This window comes from Plutella xylostella, chromosome 18 (genome assembly GCF_932276165.1).
Source record: "Plutella xylostella chromosome 18, ilPluXylo3.1, whole genome shotgun sequence".
NCBI lineage: Eukaryota > Metazoa > Arthropoda > Insecta > Lepidoptera > Plutellidae > Plutella > Plutella xylostella.
Genome location: NC_063998.1, coordinates 5,062,113 through 5,078,429, shown reverse-complemented (window position 1 = coordinate 5,078,429; position 16,317 = coordinate 5,062,113). Strand labels below are relative to the sequence as shown.

Below are 16,317 nucleotides of genomic sequence, written 5' to 3'. Positions count from 1 at the left end.
AGGAATTATTTTCCCTCCCATACAAAAACAAATGTTGTACCTCTGGTGGGACTCGAACCCACAATCCTCGGCTTAGGAGGCCGATGCCTTATCCATTGGGCCACAGAGGCGGTGACTAATTTGCTAAAAAAACGGTGGAAACGCTACCGATGACGACGCTATCATTAACCTTCGTCAACGATAAAAAATAGGTCATCAATCAGTGCGACTGAGCAAGTCGATTTGTAAAAACCTACACAACTAAAAATACGAAAGTTACGCAATAAAATATAGCGCAAGAAGAAGTTACAAAAAACATAAAAGCAATAAGAAAAAAAAACTTATTAGAACGACATCCCTATTCCAGTCAAACCGCCACGCGGTTTCCCATAAGACTCCGGCAGCCGTCCCGGCTAGCCCAGTTCTATTACAAAAAGTGGTCATGTACCTCTGGTGGGACTCGAACCCACAATCCTCGGCTTAGGAGGCCGATGCCTTATCCATTGGGCCACAGAGGCGATGGCTAGTGGTCACCACAGTCGCGCCACTATCTGCGGCGCACACGTCACGCGCCACGCGTCATCGCTAACGTATACTAAAGCCGGTGTTCACACACCTAACCAAACATTATATACTCACTGATAACACATTCGACCCTGACGCGCCGGATTCTAACCAGACTCGCTACTCAAACCAGATATGGAGGCCGCTAATTTGACATTCTAATTGCCGGTTATAAATGGAACCTCACCATGAATGAAGTGTACTCATGTTACAAGTGCGTATCTCTATTACGATGCTATAAGAATAGAAGGTACTTACTCGTACATACATACATACTCTAAATTCCATATCCATCATAATTCTTAGGATAGACTGTCGCTACTACTTAGTTTAAAATTTGTATTCTACGACTAGGTAAGTACCGCTATTATAATAATAATAAATTAAAGCCATTTGCTACACCTAAAACATATTTTAATGCCATACCAAGTACCTACGTAATAATTTATATCCCTGATCAAGATTAGATCGAGGTAACCTACCGTCTGGAGTTCAATAATCTTCTCACTTCTCCAGTGTAGACCGGGCTTTATGTAGCTTTTTATACCTATTCTAGTTAGAAATGTAAACAGGCATAAGTAGTATCGCTTAATTAGGCATTCGATGAATTATTTATTAATAGAAAAATGTGTTCCGATCAACTTGTACCTACTATAACAAACCCATACTAATGGGATAGGTATTACGGAATGAGAGTTTTCGTATGTGTGATGTGTGTGTGAGTGTGGGTGTAGCTAGCTATCATTTATTTTTAGACAATAGTAGGTGGATGATATAATAGCGTCACGGCTGTCTTGTTCTCTAGATTTACTTGTAGGTACCTACTGTATTCTGTTGTTTTACTAAATTCAATCTCTAACATGCGCACGATTAACTGTCAATTCAACTATTGGAACTTCAACTATGGAATGCAATTTGACTGTGTAGAGTAGGATTTAAGTTCATGCTTAGCTAGTTTTACTCTAGTGAGATATTGGAGAACCTAAGGGTTCGTACTCGTATACACAGACCGACTAGGAGATCACATTTTTATCACGTTAGAAATAAAACCTTGAGCCGTTATAACAAGGTTTATTTTTGCATGTGCACCAACTTTGACATGATGAATTATTATAACATTTAATAACTAACTCAAAAAACCAGCGAAAACGAAGGGATACCTTGATTAAAAGTTTAAAACTTAGTTAAAAATGGGTCCACCGATAGAACTCAAGATACTTTAAGACCAATTCCAAGGCAGCGTATACCTATCTATCTACTAAGCTCTCACTATCAAAATAAAACAGAATAACTGATACATACACCAAAAAGTGTTTACATTATAGTAAGACTTGCCTCCTGTGAGGATTGAACTCACGACCCCTGGTTTACAAGACCAGTGCTCTGCCACTGAGCTAAAGAGGCGCGTGAGCACTTGACTGAATTTGGCTTCATATTAGGTAACACTTAAACCAACAGCTGCGATTGCTCATATTTGTAGATAATTAATGTATAATCGTGAATCATAATTTCAATTTTGTATGTTGTTATATTTTTTTGGGTTCCGTACCTCAAAAGGAAAAAAAGGAACCCTGATGTAAGGATTGGACTACAAGGCTATTCTGACTGGCCAATCCTTTCATCACGGTTCCTTTTTTCCTCTTGGACGTATATCAGGAACACGTGATACGTCACTCAAGTCGACTCCTTCGTTTCGTACACCCCCATACTACCTATATTTATGTTTGCATGTTCGTGATTTCCACTCAATAACTCGTCTAGTCAGGCGCGGATCCACCCATATGGGCAAGATGGGCATGCCCATCACCTAAATGTCTTGCCATATCACACCATGGGAATTGATTATAATAATTTCGTTATTTGATCACTTTCGTATGGCTCTTTTTATAATTATGTTGGTGGTGATGAATACGGGTTATGTTAATTTTTTTTTCCACCTCGAAAGGGCTTTCCGGATAGCTTTTAAAGAATTCAAAACACAAAAATTTTCGGCCATGCCCAGAGTCTGAGGTTCGGCTTAGTTACAACCAAATTTACTTTTTATGTATATGTCGCAGGCATCTGGTTGAATCTCCTTTTTGAATGAATCACTAGCGCGTTCATTGGATGTCGCTATTCAATTGTATGACTAGGCCGAACGTTGATTGTACAAGCGTCACAAAACGTCCAACTAGTTAGCGGACTTAAAATCAGTCAGGTGGTGAATAAAACAAATATGGCGTCTAACAGCTAACAGCTGACACAAAAAGAACCTGTATTGTTATTTTTTGTAAATAAATTAGCTTTAGAGTGCGTTAGATGATGCGTTAAAATAGTATGACAACATGTATTTACCTATTATTACGCCGCCGGCGGCTAGTTTCAAAGAGAAAATTGTGGCGAAACTGGATATTTATGTACAACAATATCAAGGTACGTTTATTTTTATTATTTAGTTAATTTGTGAGATGAGAGCACCAGTTCACTCTAACCAGACATTACAAAGTTGTTATACTATATCCCATTCAACGACTTCGCTGGATGACGTTCAGTCACGTCGAACGTTACATTCAACGACTTGACGAGTTGTCCTTTAGTCATACAATTGAATAGCGCCATCCATTGAACGCACTAGTGATTCTACCAAAGTCAAAGTCAAAGTCAAGTCAAGGAGATTCAACCAGATGCCTGCGACATATACAAGGAGACTATAATTATATTATATTATGATGTCAATTTGGTATTTTATTATAATAAACCGGAACATTTTGATCAAATTTTATAATGTTTTGGGCGAATCTTCAGGGACCGTTTTTTCGACGGCGTTAAGTATATTTCTTTACTAATTAAGATAACGACACGATATTTTTTTTCAATACAGTTTAGCTTTAGTTATCTCTACCTGTAATATAATTTTTTTCCCAAAAAAAATGTTTCAAGTGCGTTCTTCAGATTCATTATGGCGTGTCCGTTTTCCGATTTCCGGAAAAAAATTCAGAATCACATTTCCTTTTTGATTTATTAACATAAATTATAATTTTATCAAAGGTCAATCAATGAGTTTTACTTTCACATTTTTTAAAATATAAATACATAATTAAGGAGTGTCCGGCATAATGTACTGATTCATAATTATGTAACATGTTGATGACCATACTTGGTCTTGTAGTAGCAATGGAAGTCTGGCTGTCCGCTCGCTGAAAGCCAGCTTTCCAACGGACCAGCCAGTAGATGAAGGTGCTCCTGGTATGGCTCCATCCGGGTGAAACGAAAAAACGATTATAATATATTATAATCTAATATTTTTAATATAGTCATGGTTCAGGTACCACTCTGATTAATATTTGTCCTGTAAAATTCTTAGTACGATTATTCTTCTTCAATATGAGTTTCATGTATAGGTTTCAAAATTCAAAATATTCAGTTTAGAATCATTAAACAATTATTGATCCAGAGGGCTTTTGAGGAGGAAAAATTAAATTTAGCATAACCGACAAACAAAAAAAACCTGCCAAGAGCGTGTCGGACACTCACATGAAAGGGTTCCGTAGCCATAAGATGGGCCGACCGCTTGACACAAAAAAAACATACATTACCATTTAGTTAGGGCAACTGCACGTTATAAGTTGGTCGAGTTGTAAATAACTATGTAGGTATGATACAGAGTCCGCTATAGTTTTTGTTGAAAGTACTTACTTGAAGGTATATAGCACATTTTTTTCAGAATTATTGTAATAGTATTTCAAAAAATAAGGGGGGGGGGACGATGGTAATTTAAGTTTACTTTGTGTTAATATATCTCGAGACTGTGGGGTTTGATCCACATGGTTTCAGGGCAATTTTTGTTGTATTTAAAGGTACATTTTTGACGATACCCACCACGATAGGGTAAGTCGATTTTTTTTTCGAATCTACTTTTCGCTTTATGGGAGGGAGGGTTTTTTTTTTTTTTATAAGTTTAAAAATTATTTTTTGGATTATTAGTATACCTACATCTTTCCACCAATTTTCGTGTCAATCGGTGCAGAAACGGCGGAGAACGAGCCTGGACGGACGGACAGACATGACGAAACTATAAGGGTTCCTAGTAGACTTACGGAACCCTAAAAACTGCTATCAGTACCTCGATCAAGGCGATGCAAAACCACCTTTTTTGACTTGCCCATCACCTATTTTGAGGTCTGGATCCGCGCCTGCGTCTAGTCACTACTTACTTTAAGCAACTACCAGTTATGGATAGATAGAGTTATAGAAACTGGCAGTTAATGGCTATCGTTTTTTTCAGCAGATATTACCATCCCTCTGCTGGCCATTTACCAAATATCATTTATCACACGATTGTATTGTTTGTAAATTAAAATTAGCTGGTTGGTTCACTATCCAATTCTAACAATAATAATATAACTTACTAGACTCTTCTAAATCTTAAAATATTAAATAAAATACAACGTTAGGTGTATAGATAATATATTCAATCAAATAAACATTACATTACTATTTATAGGTAGGTATAATACAATAGTTTAAATATTCTTAATGACTTATCCATTTAAATAATACACTTAATATACAGATTAGCTTACATTTATATACAAAATTCAGTCATTCACAATACCATAAACGAAGTAACATATAAACTAATGATAAAGCGTAATCATAATAACTACAATATCTATAACAAAGTAACTACCACAGTCTTACGCATGCATCATTATCGAACTGGTATAACGCTCGCACATAAAGAAACAATATGAAAATGGCGTTCAACAATGCAGGATACGCGGCGGCGTAATTATGAGATAAATTCGCGCCGGCATGATTTCAATCCAATGGTAACTTACTGTCATGTCTTGTCGTGAGCCAACCAAGGGTGAAGCCCCATTGGTGCGTTGCACTACATTACGACGCGTCAGCGTCATCAATGGGGAATGACATATATAAATATAAGAAAAACGACGCAGCGATGACATTACGTCGACGCAAAGCAACGCACTAATGAAGTCTAGCTCGTATCCAACCGTAGTCTACTAATCTGACTCCAGTCTACCTCGTTCCACTCGGTCTACGTGTCACCTCGGTCCACTAGTCACCTCGGTCTACGTGTCACCTCGGCCTGCGTGTCACCTCGGTCTACGTGTCACCTCGGTCTACTTGTCCTGCCGGCACGAGTAGTGCACGATGTCCCCGTTGGGGTAGCGCACGAAGGCGCTCTGGTTGCCGAAGCGCTTCTTGCACACGGGACACACGTTGTAGTCCGTCATCACCACCATCTTGGACTCGTGGTACTGCTTCAGCTCTTCCACCTGTGGAATTATTACGATTGTTAGGAATTATGGGGTGACATGCTGAAATAATAAGTCCCGTATATTGCTAATGCACAGCATAGGAAGTGCGAGTTTTTACTCCGTTTGAGTAAAAGTGAGTTAATGGCAAGTGTTTGACGCGCTAGAGTCGCCACCTAGCGGTACACGCGGTGCACTAGGTCTGCGCCATACAAATTACGGTTGAAAAACCTACAGTAGGTCCTCTGGAAGTGTTTAGGCGCAGCAGAGGTAACACCACTTACTAATACTAGTAGTGCTCACCTGCAAGTGCTCGGCATACAGCAGTCCCTTGAGCAGCTGCGTGCGTCGCTTGAGCGCGAGCTGCGAGTCCAGCGCGGCCTGCAGGAAGCGGGTCAGCCGCAGCAGAGGCACCGAGTCCGGGAGAACTGCCAGCGCCTAGGGAAGGGGATTGGAGTATGATTATATTACATTCCACGGGGAAAGACACCTGATACAAACAATAACTACCCTTATTCGAATGTAATAAGAGATGCAAAAGACCAGTGCATCAGGCCCGTAATGATGTAGGGTGAACATACATGTACACTGACGGTTGGATATCTATCTAAGTGGCTGATGTCTTGTATACTCTGTCCATTATACATATTATTGGTTTTTTGACATTCGAAAGACTGCAAAGGAAAACCAACTTAACTTACCAGACATAAGGAAACGTCAAAAATGCAATAACATAGTGGAAGCTCTATATAAGGAAACGTCAAAAATGCAATAACATAGTGGAAGCTCTATAGTGGATTTTTAACGGGCTGTATACTATGTGGGACGTACTCCAGTCAGTTGGACCAACGTCCTTAGAAAAATAGCCATTGCCACTGGTTTAGGAAAGCCGAAGACATAACAGGCCATCTTAGACCTATGCCTATATCCGTATGAATACGATTATCGGCTCTCCAAACACAACAAAACCCACCTTCAACGGCGAGATATGATCGGCATGCTTCTCCAGTATCTCCAACGCCGTCTCCACATCAGGCTCCAAGCTCCTCGGATGTCGCGGCGCGGAGGCCAGCGGGCCCGTCAGAGCACTCACTCTCTCAGGAGTGAGTAATGCCCGCATGAGAGTCACGAACACGTCTTGCGACTTGTCCGGGTTGCGTTCGGTCACTGTTTCGCAGTAGCGGATGGCTCGGTCTACGTCGCCTGTGGTGTGAAGGGTTGTTATCGTTATATGGCATGATAATTGAATTAGCTTGGTTCTATATACAAAATATAACGAGGGCTTATGGAAAGTTGAAAAAAACTCGACGTGATGATTTCCTAACAAAGTTTGAGGCTGGAAAAAACTGTCTGGAGCTTTCAACTGTTTATTTTTAGTGTAAAACTGTAAAATTTTCGCTGTAAGTATTCCATAAAATAAAACTGTATTTTTTAAGATAGGGATTGGATAATCTGCCATCAAATTAGACACGCATAAATTACAAAAAAATAACATTTAATAGCCTAATTAAAGAAATTTAAAAACTTATAGGTATTTACCTAATACTTGTATGTAGATAGCCAACGCTTGTTCATGCCTTCCCAATTTCCCCAGCACTATAGCTCTTTCTTCAAACAGACTATCATTAGGGAAGTGTAGGATCATCCGCTCCGGCGTATAACAACTAGACTCCTCCAGAAATGCTACCAACTTGGACTTGGTATGTTGCAACTCTTCGTCAGTTATTGTTGCTTTCTTATCAGTTATCTTTTCTCTGTATTTCGTAATTAGAGCGTCGTGGAAAGACGGGTTGGTTTCGTTCCACGTATGTATGACGTGTTCCAAGTAAGGTATGACTAGAGTCTCGTGTTCTCTCAGTAGAAAGTCTAGAATCTTCGGTCGCGGTAGATGCTCTACTTCAGCGATGTCTTCTGTGAATATTTTGAGTCCTTCCTCGGGATGCTCTTTGAGTATCCAGTCGCAGAACTTGAATATTAGGTTGAGGTGATCGGCGCCTGGGGAATTGAAACAAATACAACAAGTTAACATCACTTATTCGGAGCCAGATCCAACCAGCATTGTCTTTCGCTTGTAACACTAACGTTTCAAGGAATGTTGTCATCATCAGCTTACGCCAATACTGCTACTCGTATTCAACCACTACCGGTATAAATAAACGAAATGAAAATAGCCGCATTTACTAGCATTTACGTATATGGGCCAAGGAAGGCGTATTGACCTGCCAGAAAGCACGAATGCATCTGCCATTTCCTAGCTTTATTCAAGCGCCCTTACCCAGTTGCTGCAAGTAGCTCTTCGTCCGATGGTACCCCTTGAGACTAGAATCCGGTTGCTTGGCCTGTTCCTTCAGTAGTTGCAACGCCTTCATGTGCTGTCCCTTGGTCTGGTACAGAATGATGAGCTCGCTGTGCTTCCCGTGGGCCAGGAGAGTGCGCTCGGCCTCCTCTAGACGACAGTTGTTGAGGCGGAGGAGTGGCGCTACAAATGCGTCGTTTGTCTGTAAGAGAGAGGTGTTACAGGTTGATTATAGCTGGAATAAAGGCATTTTGGACGGGGTTTTCTGTAGGAATTATGGTAAAGTTACTTTCCAGACTAAGCTCTTCTATTCTATTATTTGATTATAATAGAATAGAAGTCCTAAAAATGTCCGTTACGATGTAAAGGAAGGTCAAAAAACACACACATTAGTACGGTCAGGTGCAGAAAAACCTGACCCCCCTCTCATAGTAACAATGTACCATAAGATATGGATCTTTTAAGAACATCAATATTTACGTACGAACTTTTTAGGCAAGTATACAAAAATGTTTCAGGAAGAGAACATTTAATTGATGAAATAATAATGTATTACAGGGCAGTAACATACCTGCAAATAGCACTTGAGAAGCGTAGTATCAATGAGCTCCAACTGCTGGGCCACATTCCTCTGCGACCCTCCCTCGTCCTGGCTGCCGCTCGCTTCGCCCTTCCCAATCTTCGATCGCAATTCCGTCAAATACTCTATCAACGCGTTCAGAGCATTCTCCAAATCCTTCCCGGACAAAGTGCCACTCTTCCCCTCGGTCCCGGGAACGTTGTCCAGTTCCGGGAACAGTTTGATCACTTCCGCCGGGTCCGTGTTCAGTTTGATGAACTCCTTCATGCTTTGAGAGTACTGTTTGTTGTCAAACAGCTCCAAAGTGTACATCATTTGAATGGAATGTATTTTTTGTTTTTTCTCTTCTTCCGAGGCGTCTGAGAGGTTCTGTAAGGATAGCGTATTTAATTTGTATCGTAGCGTTAGCGTTATAACCAATGTTTACATAAACCTAGTTAAACTGTTGTTAAACTTTTTTTTTAGAAAGAACGTGTATAAAGTTCTTCTATTATGTGGTATTCAATTATAACGGGGCAAATAAAGATACAATATGAAGATTGCAGGCACAGTCGTGCCATAATTTAAGTTACTCAATACCCCTTCCTTTTTCATATTATCTCCTTATCTACGTAATACAACTTTCAAATAATATTTATATTTTTTATGGAAGTTTAAGTCTTTCTATGCATTCCAATACATTTAAGACATCAATAATTATTGTATTCAATATCGAGTAAAGTGTTTACCGTTAAGTCCATGGCGATCTGGAAGTGCTTGTCCTTGAGCAGCTGCTGCCGCTGCTTGGTGACGTCCACCGCGCTGAGGCACCACAGCTGCCCGATCGACGACACGAATATGAGGCCGCGCTTGCATCTGCGGGGAGGAAATTAATGGTATACAGGGGGAGTAATGAAAGATATATCCTGATATGTGTGGTGGCCCTGTAAGTCATGGCCCTAACGGAACGGGGTGGTAGGATTAATAGGACTAATAGGGCCTTGTTACAGTGGTACATTTTGTGTCAGATTTCTGTTATTACTCAGTTATTAGGATATCATAACACTACTACTATACCACCCTGGGTAAGTAAAAAGTTTCAGTAAATAACCATACCATACCTACCATAGTAGTAGTATAATATAAACTTCTTCCATTCGATGAAGGCACTTTCTGCTAGCAAAGATATACTTTCCTTTACTTCAAAATATATTTAATAATAATGTAAATATCTACTGTTTCTGTTCGTACTCACCTATACATCATTCTCGCCTTATTCAGTTCAGGTAGAGTTTGTATGAAGAGCGGCGGGTCTATGGTTTGTACAACCACTTCCTCTTGAAGAAGGCCGACAATGTAAGGCTCATCCCAAACTGAAACCACCAATATATTATTTTTGTAAGAATTAAAAATATTAATTCAAAAAGATGAGATAACATTGAGTGAACATACCAACAGCGACCGGTGCCTCCTTCCATTTGATAGTGTTCTTTATTTCAATCTCTTTAGCTTCCTCCACCAATACGGAAGTGCTGTCACGTCCAAGCAGGAAGCATGTCTCAGAGTACTTGGACACAGTGGGCTCTAGAGACTTCGAGCTGCTTGTTGGGAATAACTCCTTGGGGTTCCCTGATGATAGCTGAAAATAATTGATTATCATAGTAATGAAGACTGTCCTGGTTGCAATGAGTCTAATAGGATGGAGCAGTGGTCGTAGCTAAATTAACACTGCTTGATAATATGGGAGTATAAAGTTTTCATTCAGTGGCAATGTGTTTATTGCAATGCATTATTATTATAAAGAGTACTCACATCAAACAAGGTATACTCGGCTTTGAAGCCAACACACAAGTACTCCTGGCCCCAGGTCATGGCCTTCGGCACATCGGGCACGGTGAAGTCAAATATGTGCTTCTTGAACTCGCCATTCTTAGCATCATAGAAGTAAATGAACAGCTTCCTTCTGACTGCCACGCAGAGTCGGACCACTGACTTGGATTCTCCAGTTATTGATGTAGCAGGCTAGAAAGATAAAAATACTCTGTCAAAACCACTATCATTTACTAGAGAACAAACAGTCTGGCTTCCCAGTTATTACCATTTTATGTAAAATCATCCTACTCAACAACAAAAAAACCCTAACAGAGAAGCCTTTGGGAAATGGTGGTAGACTTTAGAGTTATACATATTATGACTATCAACAAATAATTGTAAAATTTTATGTCAATTAAAATATTTCATCTTCGAACTTTGAGTGATTTACCTTGTTGTCTAGAGCAAATATAGATGCACCCTTGGTCTCCTGAAATGTCTTCAGTAAAGGAAAGTTGGTTCCTCCTAAATCATATGTAGCTAAAACATTATCTGTTAAGCATAACAGGATATTGCTCTCTGAAAGAAAAATATTGATTTACTTCTACACAGTTGTCTTCTATAAAAAAGATTAATGCCTGGATAGCCTCATGAATAAAAAAGTTTCAGAGGATTATTTGTCACTTTCGTAAGATTCTGGTAAGTAATACATATAACACACAATATCATCTCACTTAGCGAACACTTCACACCACAAGTAGTACCTGGTATAACTTCTATCTGCTGTATTGGCTTCTTGCTGAAGTTCTTGGAGAGCTGTAGAAGTTGCACCTCATATTTGCCATTCTCCCTGCTCTTTGAGAGTGAGTACATCAACAGCTGGCCTTGTCTGGTGCCGATTAAGAGATTGCAATCTATAACAAAGTATATTAGAATAGAAGTAGAAACTAAATTATTTTAGGCCCGGGTCTCCTATTTACGCCGTAGGTCGCGTCCAGCGTCACGCCGTAGGCCGCGTCACGATGCTCACTATAGAAATGTACTGATGCGGTCTCCCTCACACGCCGACGTTGGCGCTTAGACGCCGTAGGTAAGCCATAGAACGTTGATCAAAACGTTTACGTCAAAGTTGGACACCGCATATAGCATAAAATAGGAGACCCAGGCCTTACTACCAAAAATGGTTTTCAAAAAATCGTTTAAATAATCTTTTAAAGTAGCTAGTGCTTTTCGATACCAAATAGTATAGAAAACAGCAGTATTAAAAGTTTATTCAGTTCCCACAAGTATGTTTGTCAGGTAAAAATCTAATAAAATGTACAACATGCCAATGTCCTGAGATATTCCAACAATAAGGTCTACTGCTACTCACCATAAGCAGCTATAGCTTCTATTTGCAAAGTAACATTGAGTAAATGAGATATCTCATACGCCTCATGCATTTTTGTTATGATAAAATATGGGAAGTAGATAGTCGATGTCTTTGAAAATGTTCCTTGGAGAAAATACTCAAGACTACTCGTGATACACACTATTTATTTTGAGCGTGTAGCAAAAGTTATAAGATATTTTCTTCGTTGTTTTGAGATTTTATTTCAACAATTCAATAAAAATAATCAAAAATTTAACAACACAAACGACATGAACACACAAGAAAATGACATTTATGACATATGTCATTTTCATGTCTCTAATCATCTGTGTATTATGCCTTGGAATAAGGCCTCACAGCCTGCACTACACAGCTCCAGTATGACTGACTCCTGGTGCTCTATGGTTCTCGGCTGGATAATGTATTCCAGAATAAATTAATGCCAAGATTTTGCATCGATTTATTTTTCTTATTTCTCGATTTCCGGTATCCGGTAGTAGCATGTTAGCGCAAGGGACTAAGGTAGGTACTCCCTACCAATATAATATGAAAAGCGAAAAGATGATGATAAGCAAGGAGCCATAGTAAGTAAAGGTACACCTGCTTCCATTCCATGTAAAAATAACTTGTCATCTGATCGTACCCTTATTTTATAAGTATCAGTATCAGAGCTACCTACGACGGTACCACTGACAGTATCTACACATTCGACGTATGATACCCCTCTTTTCTTGGCCCACCACACCCTTGCGCACTGGCTCAGCTATGAAAGCTATGCTGGAATTGCTATTAACAATAAATAGTACATTAAGTCCGAAAGTCCAAGTCCTTTTGATCCCGGGCATGTAGATAGTAGATACCTACTTCTGGTCAGTAGTAAGGAGAAAAAGGGATACTCATCTGAACATTCTAAATAGCACTGACTTTTTTAGTATGAAGATTTTTTTTTTTTTGTGAATTTCACGTCGTAGTAAAATGTAATGTTGTTAAGAATTACCTTCTCAATAATTAGCCTATTTTGGCTTAAATATACACGTGAATATTACGTTATCATAATTATTATATCATCAGTAAATGACGTTCCAACTCAGATAATGCGAAAGCTTATTATGTAGTCTGAGCCTATCTGAAACCTAGTTAAACATTGTGAGATATGGCGTTTCGACTTTCTCCGTGTTCGGCATCATAAGGGTCACAGTGACAGTTAAATAAAGTCCATTTTTCTCTCCACCTTTAATTTGCAAGGTGCGGGTGCCTATATAAAAAGAGTGAGTCGCCCGCGCGCCTCAGTTGGTTTTTGATTTTTGAAGTGAACACTTCGGCAAAATGGCTCAATGTAGCCACGGTTCTCGTCGGCTTCGCTCCGACGGGGAAAAATATAATATTGAATTTGCGGAGTCCTCGCTGCCGGGAGCTGTAGCGTGATGAGGACCAGGCGGCGCGGGGCCTGCCGGCTGCTGCGCACGCAGCCATTGCTGAGGATTTCGCAACGAAGGTTTGAGTTGATAAGCCGTGAGTAAAATGCTATTATTTACTGCTTTAAAAAGCTCAGCCACTGGTCATAATGCTCCGGCGCTTGGGGTTTTTATCCCACGCAGTAGGGTCCGATTCAATAGTCGTGGTGATGATTGATCACATATTCCGGTCCTACTAGTGGCGCTTGAGCTAGATACTTACATTAATGACCGCTTTAAGTAAAGCATATGTTAATTTTATACAGGAAAAAATAATAAAAATATATTTTTCTACCCTCAATTTCTAATATTTTTAGAAAACAGTTGATAAAAACTTTGCTATTACAATAATGCACTTGATTATAGCTTATGTAAGGCTTTACAAACAGGAGCTTTCCAGGACCGTCATAGGATTTTTACAGGAAGCACGTGGCTCCGAGTTTCAGTATGTTGGGACATTGTGGCATGTGCGGCGAGTAATGTGATGAAGGCCGATTCGGTAAAATTGAAGTTTCGTGTAACCTGCACCCGGCCCTGTGCTCCCGCGCTGGCCGCCGTCTCGTGCCACCTGCATCGCAGCGTACACCCCGCCCTGCGCTCCTGCCCTGGCCACCGGTTCGTGCCACCTGCATCGCAGCATACACCCGGCCCTGTGCTCCTGCGCTGGCCGCCGTCTCGTGCCACCTGCATCGCAGCGTACACCCGGTCCTGGCCCTGGCCACCGGTTTGTGGTACCTGCATCGCTGCATAGACCCAGCCATGCACTCCTGCCCTGGCGGCTGTACACCCGGTCCTGGCCCTGGCCACCGGTTTGTGCTACCTGCATCGCTGCATAGACCCAGCCATGCACTCCTGCCCTGGCGGCTGTGTTGTCCCACCTGCATCGCTGCGCACACCTGGCACTCCTGTTCTGGTTGCCAGATCCAAACGCCCCCTGTCTGGGAAGAGATTTTATGCTCAGTGGAACCGCCTGCACTATTGCTAGCACGGTCATCATCATCATCAGCCATAATTATGAGTGACTTATTTAGAAGGTATCGAGTAACGTGCGCTATTCATCAGTGATTTTGGCATATGCAGACGAACGTTTACTGCCAAGGTTGGTCATGTTAGCCATACAAGGGCACACCAACGAAGCCTGAGTAACCACCTGCAGTCGCCGTAGCCGGCATCGGCATGGATGACGACAAATCGGGTAACGTGCACCGCTTCTAAAAGTGTTGTAGCACTTCAATTTGATGCCTCCGCTGAGGTAGGGTATTCTATTAAAGCAGCTTTCTTCTGAACTGCCCAAAGTGACCTGTAGACTGCTCTTGGGGATAGTTGTGCAATCAATTTTTTTATTTCGATGTCTCTGCTGAAGAAACTGTCTAATGCAGCTTTTGTTCTAAACTGCCTAAAGATCATTGGACTGCTCATGGGAATGGTGACGCACGGTAAGTACAGGAGCGTTACTCTATACTGATGAGAAACGAACGAACGAGAGCTGTCGTGCAATCGGCACGTTTAATACATACAAACAGATAGAGCGGCTCGCGCCGCAGTGCACTGAAAGTTCGTTTTTCGTCATATAAAGTGACCCCCCAGACACTATCTTAAGTTTAGTGTCATGACACATCGGCAGATTCCAGCTTTGAGTCTTTTCTTTTCTCGGCTGTGAGCAAAGTGAATCCCACCGGCGAGTGTTCAACCTAAAAGCACTGAGCTAATTCCTGATTTCGTGAAAGTCGCTGTTGCTATACCATACCGCTTCACAAGTTACCGAATTTATTATGATCCTACTGTCGGGTGATCATGATCGGAGTGTCATCGCGGTTTCTGAGTGGCACCATATTAGCTGTCTTCCTTATGTCCCAGTGGATTGTGAGTGTGTATCAGAGCTCTTTGTTGAAAAATGCGTGAACCTCCTACGCAGCAGCTGTCTACTAGTTGTGTATCGAATAAATCGAGTAACGGTGCTCTTGCACGAGACGACTACCTTTTGGTAAAATTATAACTTCCACTATTCTGGGAACATGCATATACCTACTGTGTACTGTGTATCACATCACGTGTAGCCGCAGCCCTACTCAATGTACGGGGCTAGATAATAAACAATGGAAGTCGTCATTAAATTTCTATGAATTTCGAAGGTCATCATTTGGAGCACAATCCTATTCATGCCTAAACGGCTTCTCTAATGAAAATGTATTTTTAATTCGATTCTGGCGCAAACGTTTCATAACTATTTTTCAACACTGTATCTGCTGAAACTACTTAGACTGACTGGTTAAGATGCAGACGTGCCGTTTTCACAATTCCATTTTGAGTAATCCTCAACTGTTTTATGGATCTTTCAGTTAGTTACGTAACTAGTTACCAATTAAAAAAAATACTTGTGTCATGCTCGTATTCGCATCTCATTCAGGAGCTCTCTGGCCTCTAGCTGAAGGCTAGAACTGGTATATATATATCTACTAAGCTAGTACAGAGTTATAACCGGGCAGCGCAGCGGTGACGTGGTAGCTGCTTGATTTATTAGAGTTTGCTGAAAACTTTCTAAATAAGTAATAATTATTAGTCATAATATTAACTCTTCGCAGTTCTTTCAGAATGCAATACCAGGTCGCTGAAGTAGGTAACCTTCCTTAGCTGGGCAACAACAACAACAAGCCTTTTTGTTTTAAAGAATTTCACAGTTATTCGCCGTTCCACTGTCATATCGATGTCCAAGGACTTTTTCTTGGGTATAGCTAACTACCTAAGTTTACCTATAGATAGCCGCAAGCTATCTGCTGTTGGTGAACTGTCAGTTCTGATTGATAAGTCAGGCTCGAGGTGGCTCGTCCAACTGTCCATGTTCCCGCCACCATGATTGTTGCTTCCACAGATTAGAGTCTATGTTGGCTGTCGTTGCATCAGGTCTGATCAGGTACAACTAACATCTTTACGTACCATCTTTATTTAATCGAGCTATTTTATTTTGTTTTATCTAGGTTGACTTAATGTCTCAAAATCGAACCTACAACAATGTAAGTAGG

The 16,317-nt window shown here is 40.7% G+C and overlaps 1 protein-coding gene and 3 non-coding genes across 4 annotated transcripts; all 4 read right to left on the bottom strand.

Moving 5' to 3' along the window:
• Positions 1-37: 37 nt before the first annotated feature.
• Positions 38-110, bottom strand: Trnar-ccu. Its single transcript has one exon. It is a non-coding gene; the product is annotated as a tRNA-Arg (tRNA).
• Positions 111-424: 314 nt separating this feature from the next.
• On the bottom strand, positions 425-497 carry Trnar-ccu. The gene has a single exon. It is a non-coding gene; the product is annotated as a tRNA-Arg (tRNA).
• Positions 498-1,875: 1,378 nt separating this feature from the next.
• Trnat-ugu lies at positions 1,876-1,947 on the bottom strand. The gene has a single exon. It is a non-coding gene; the product is annotated as a tRNA-Thr (tRNA).
• Positions 1,948-5,374: 3,427 nt separating this feature from the next.
• LOC105391021 (vam6/Vps39-like protein) lies at positions 5,375-12,143 on the bottom strand. The gene is made up of 13 exons (XM_038114138.2): positions 11,844-12,143; positions 11,236-11,385; positions 10,923-11,050; positions 10,472-10,681; positions 10,112-10,298; positions 9,915-10,032; positions 9,409-9,535; positions 8,672-9,049; positions 8,080-8,302; positions 7,344-7,799; positions 6,778-7,007; positions 6,108-6,242; positions 5,375-5,825 (listed from the first exon to the last, which is right to left on the bottom strand). Exons 1-13 carry the CDS (start codon positions 11,911-11,913, stop codon positions 5,670-5,672), a joined length of 2,568 nt encoding a protein of 855 aa, XP_037970066.2. The 5' UTR covers positions 11,914-12,143; the 3' UTR covers positions 5,375-5,669.
• Between the last annotated feature and the right edge of the window lie 4,174 nt (positions 12,144-16,317).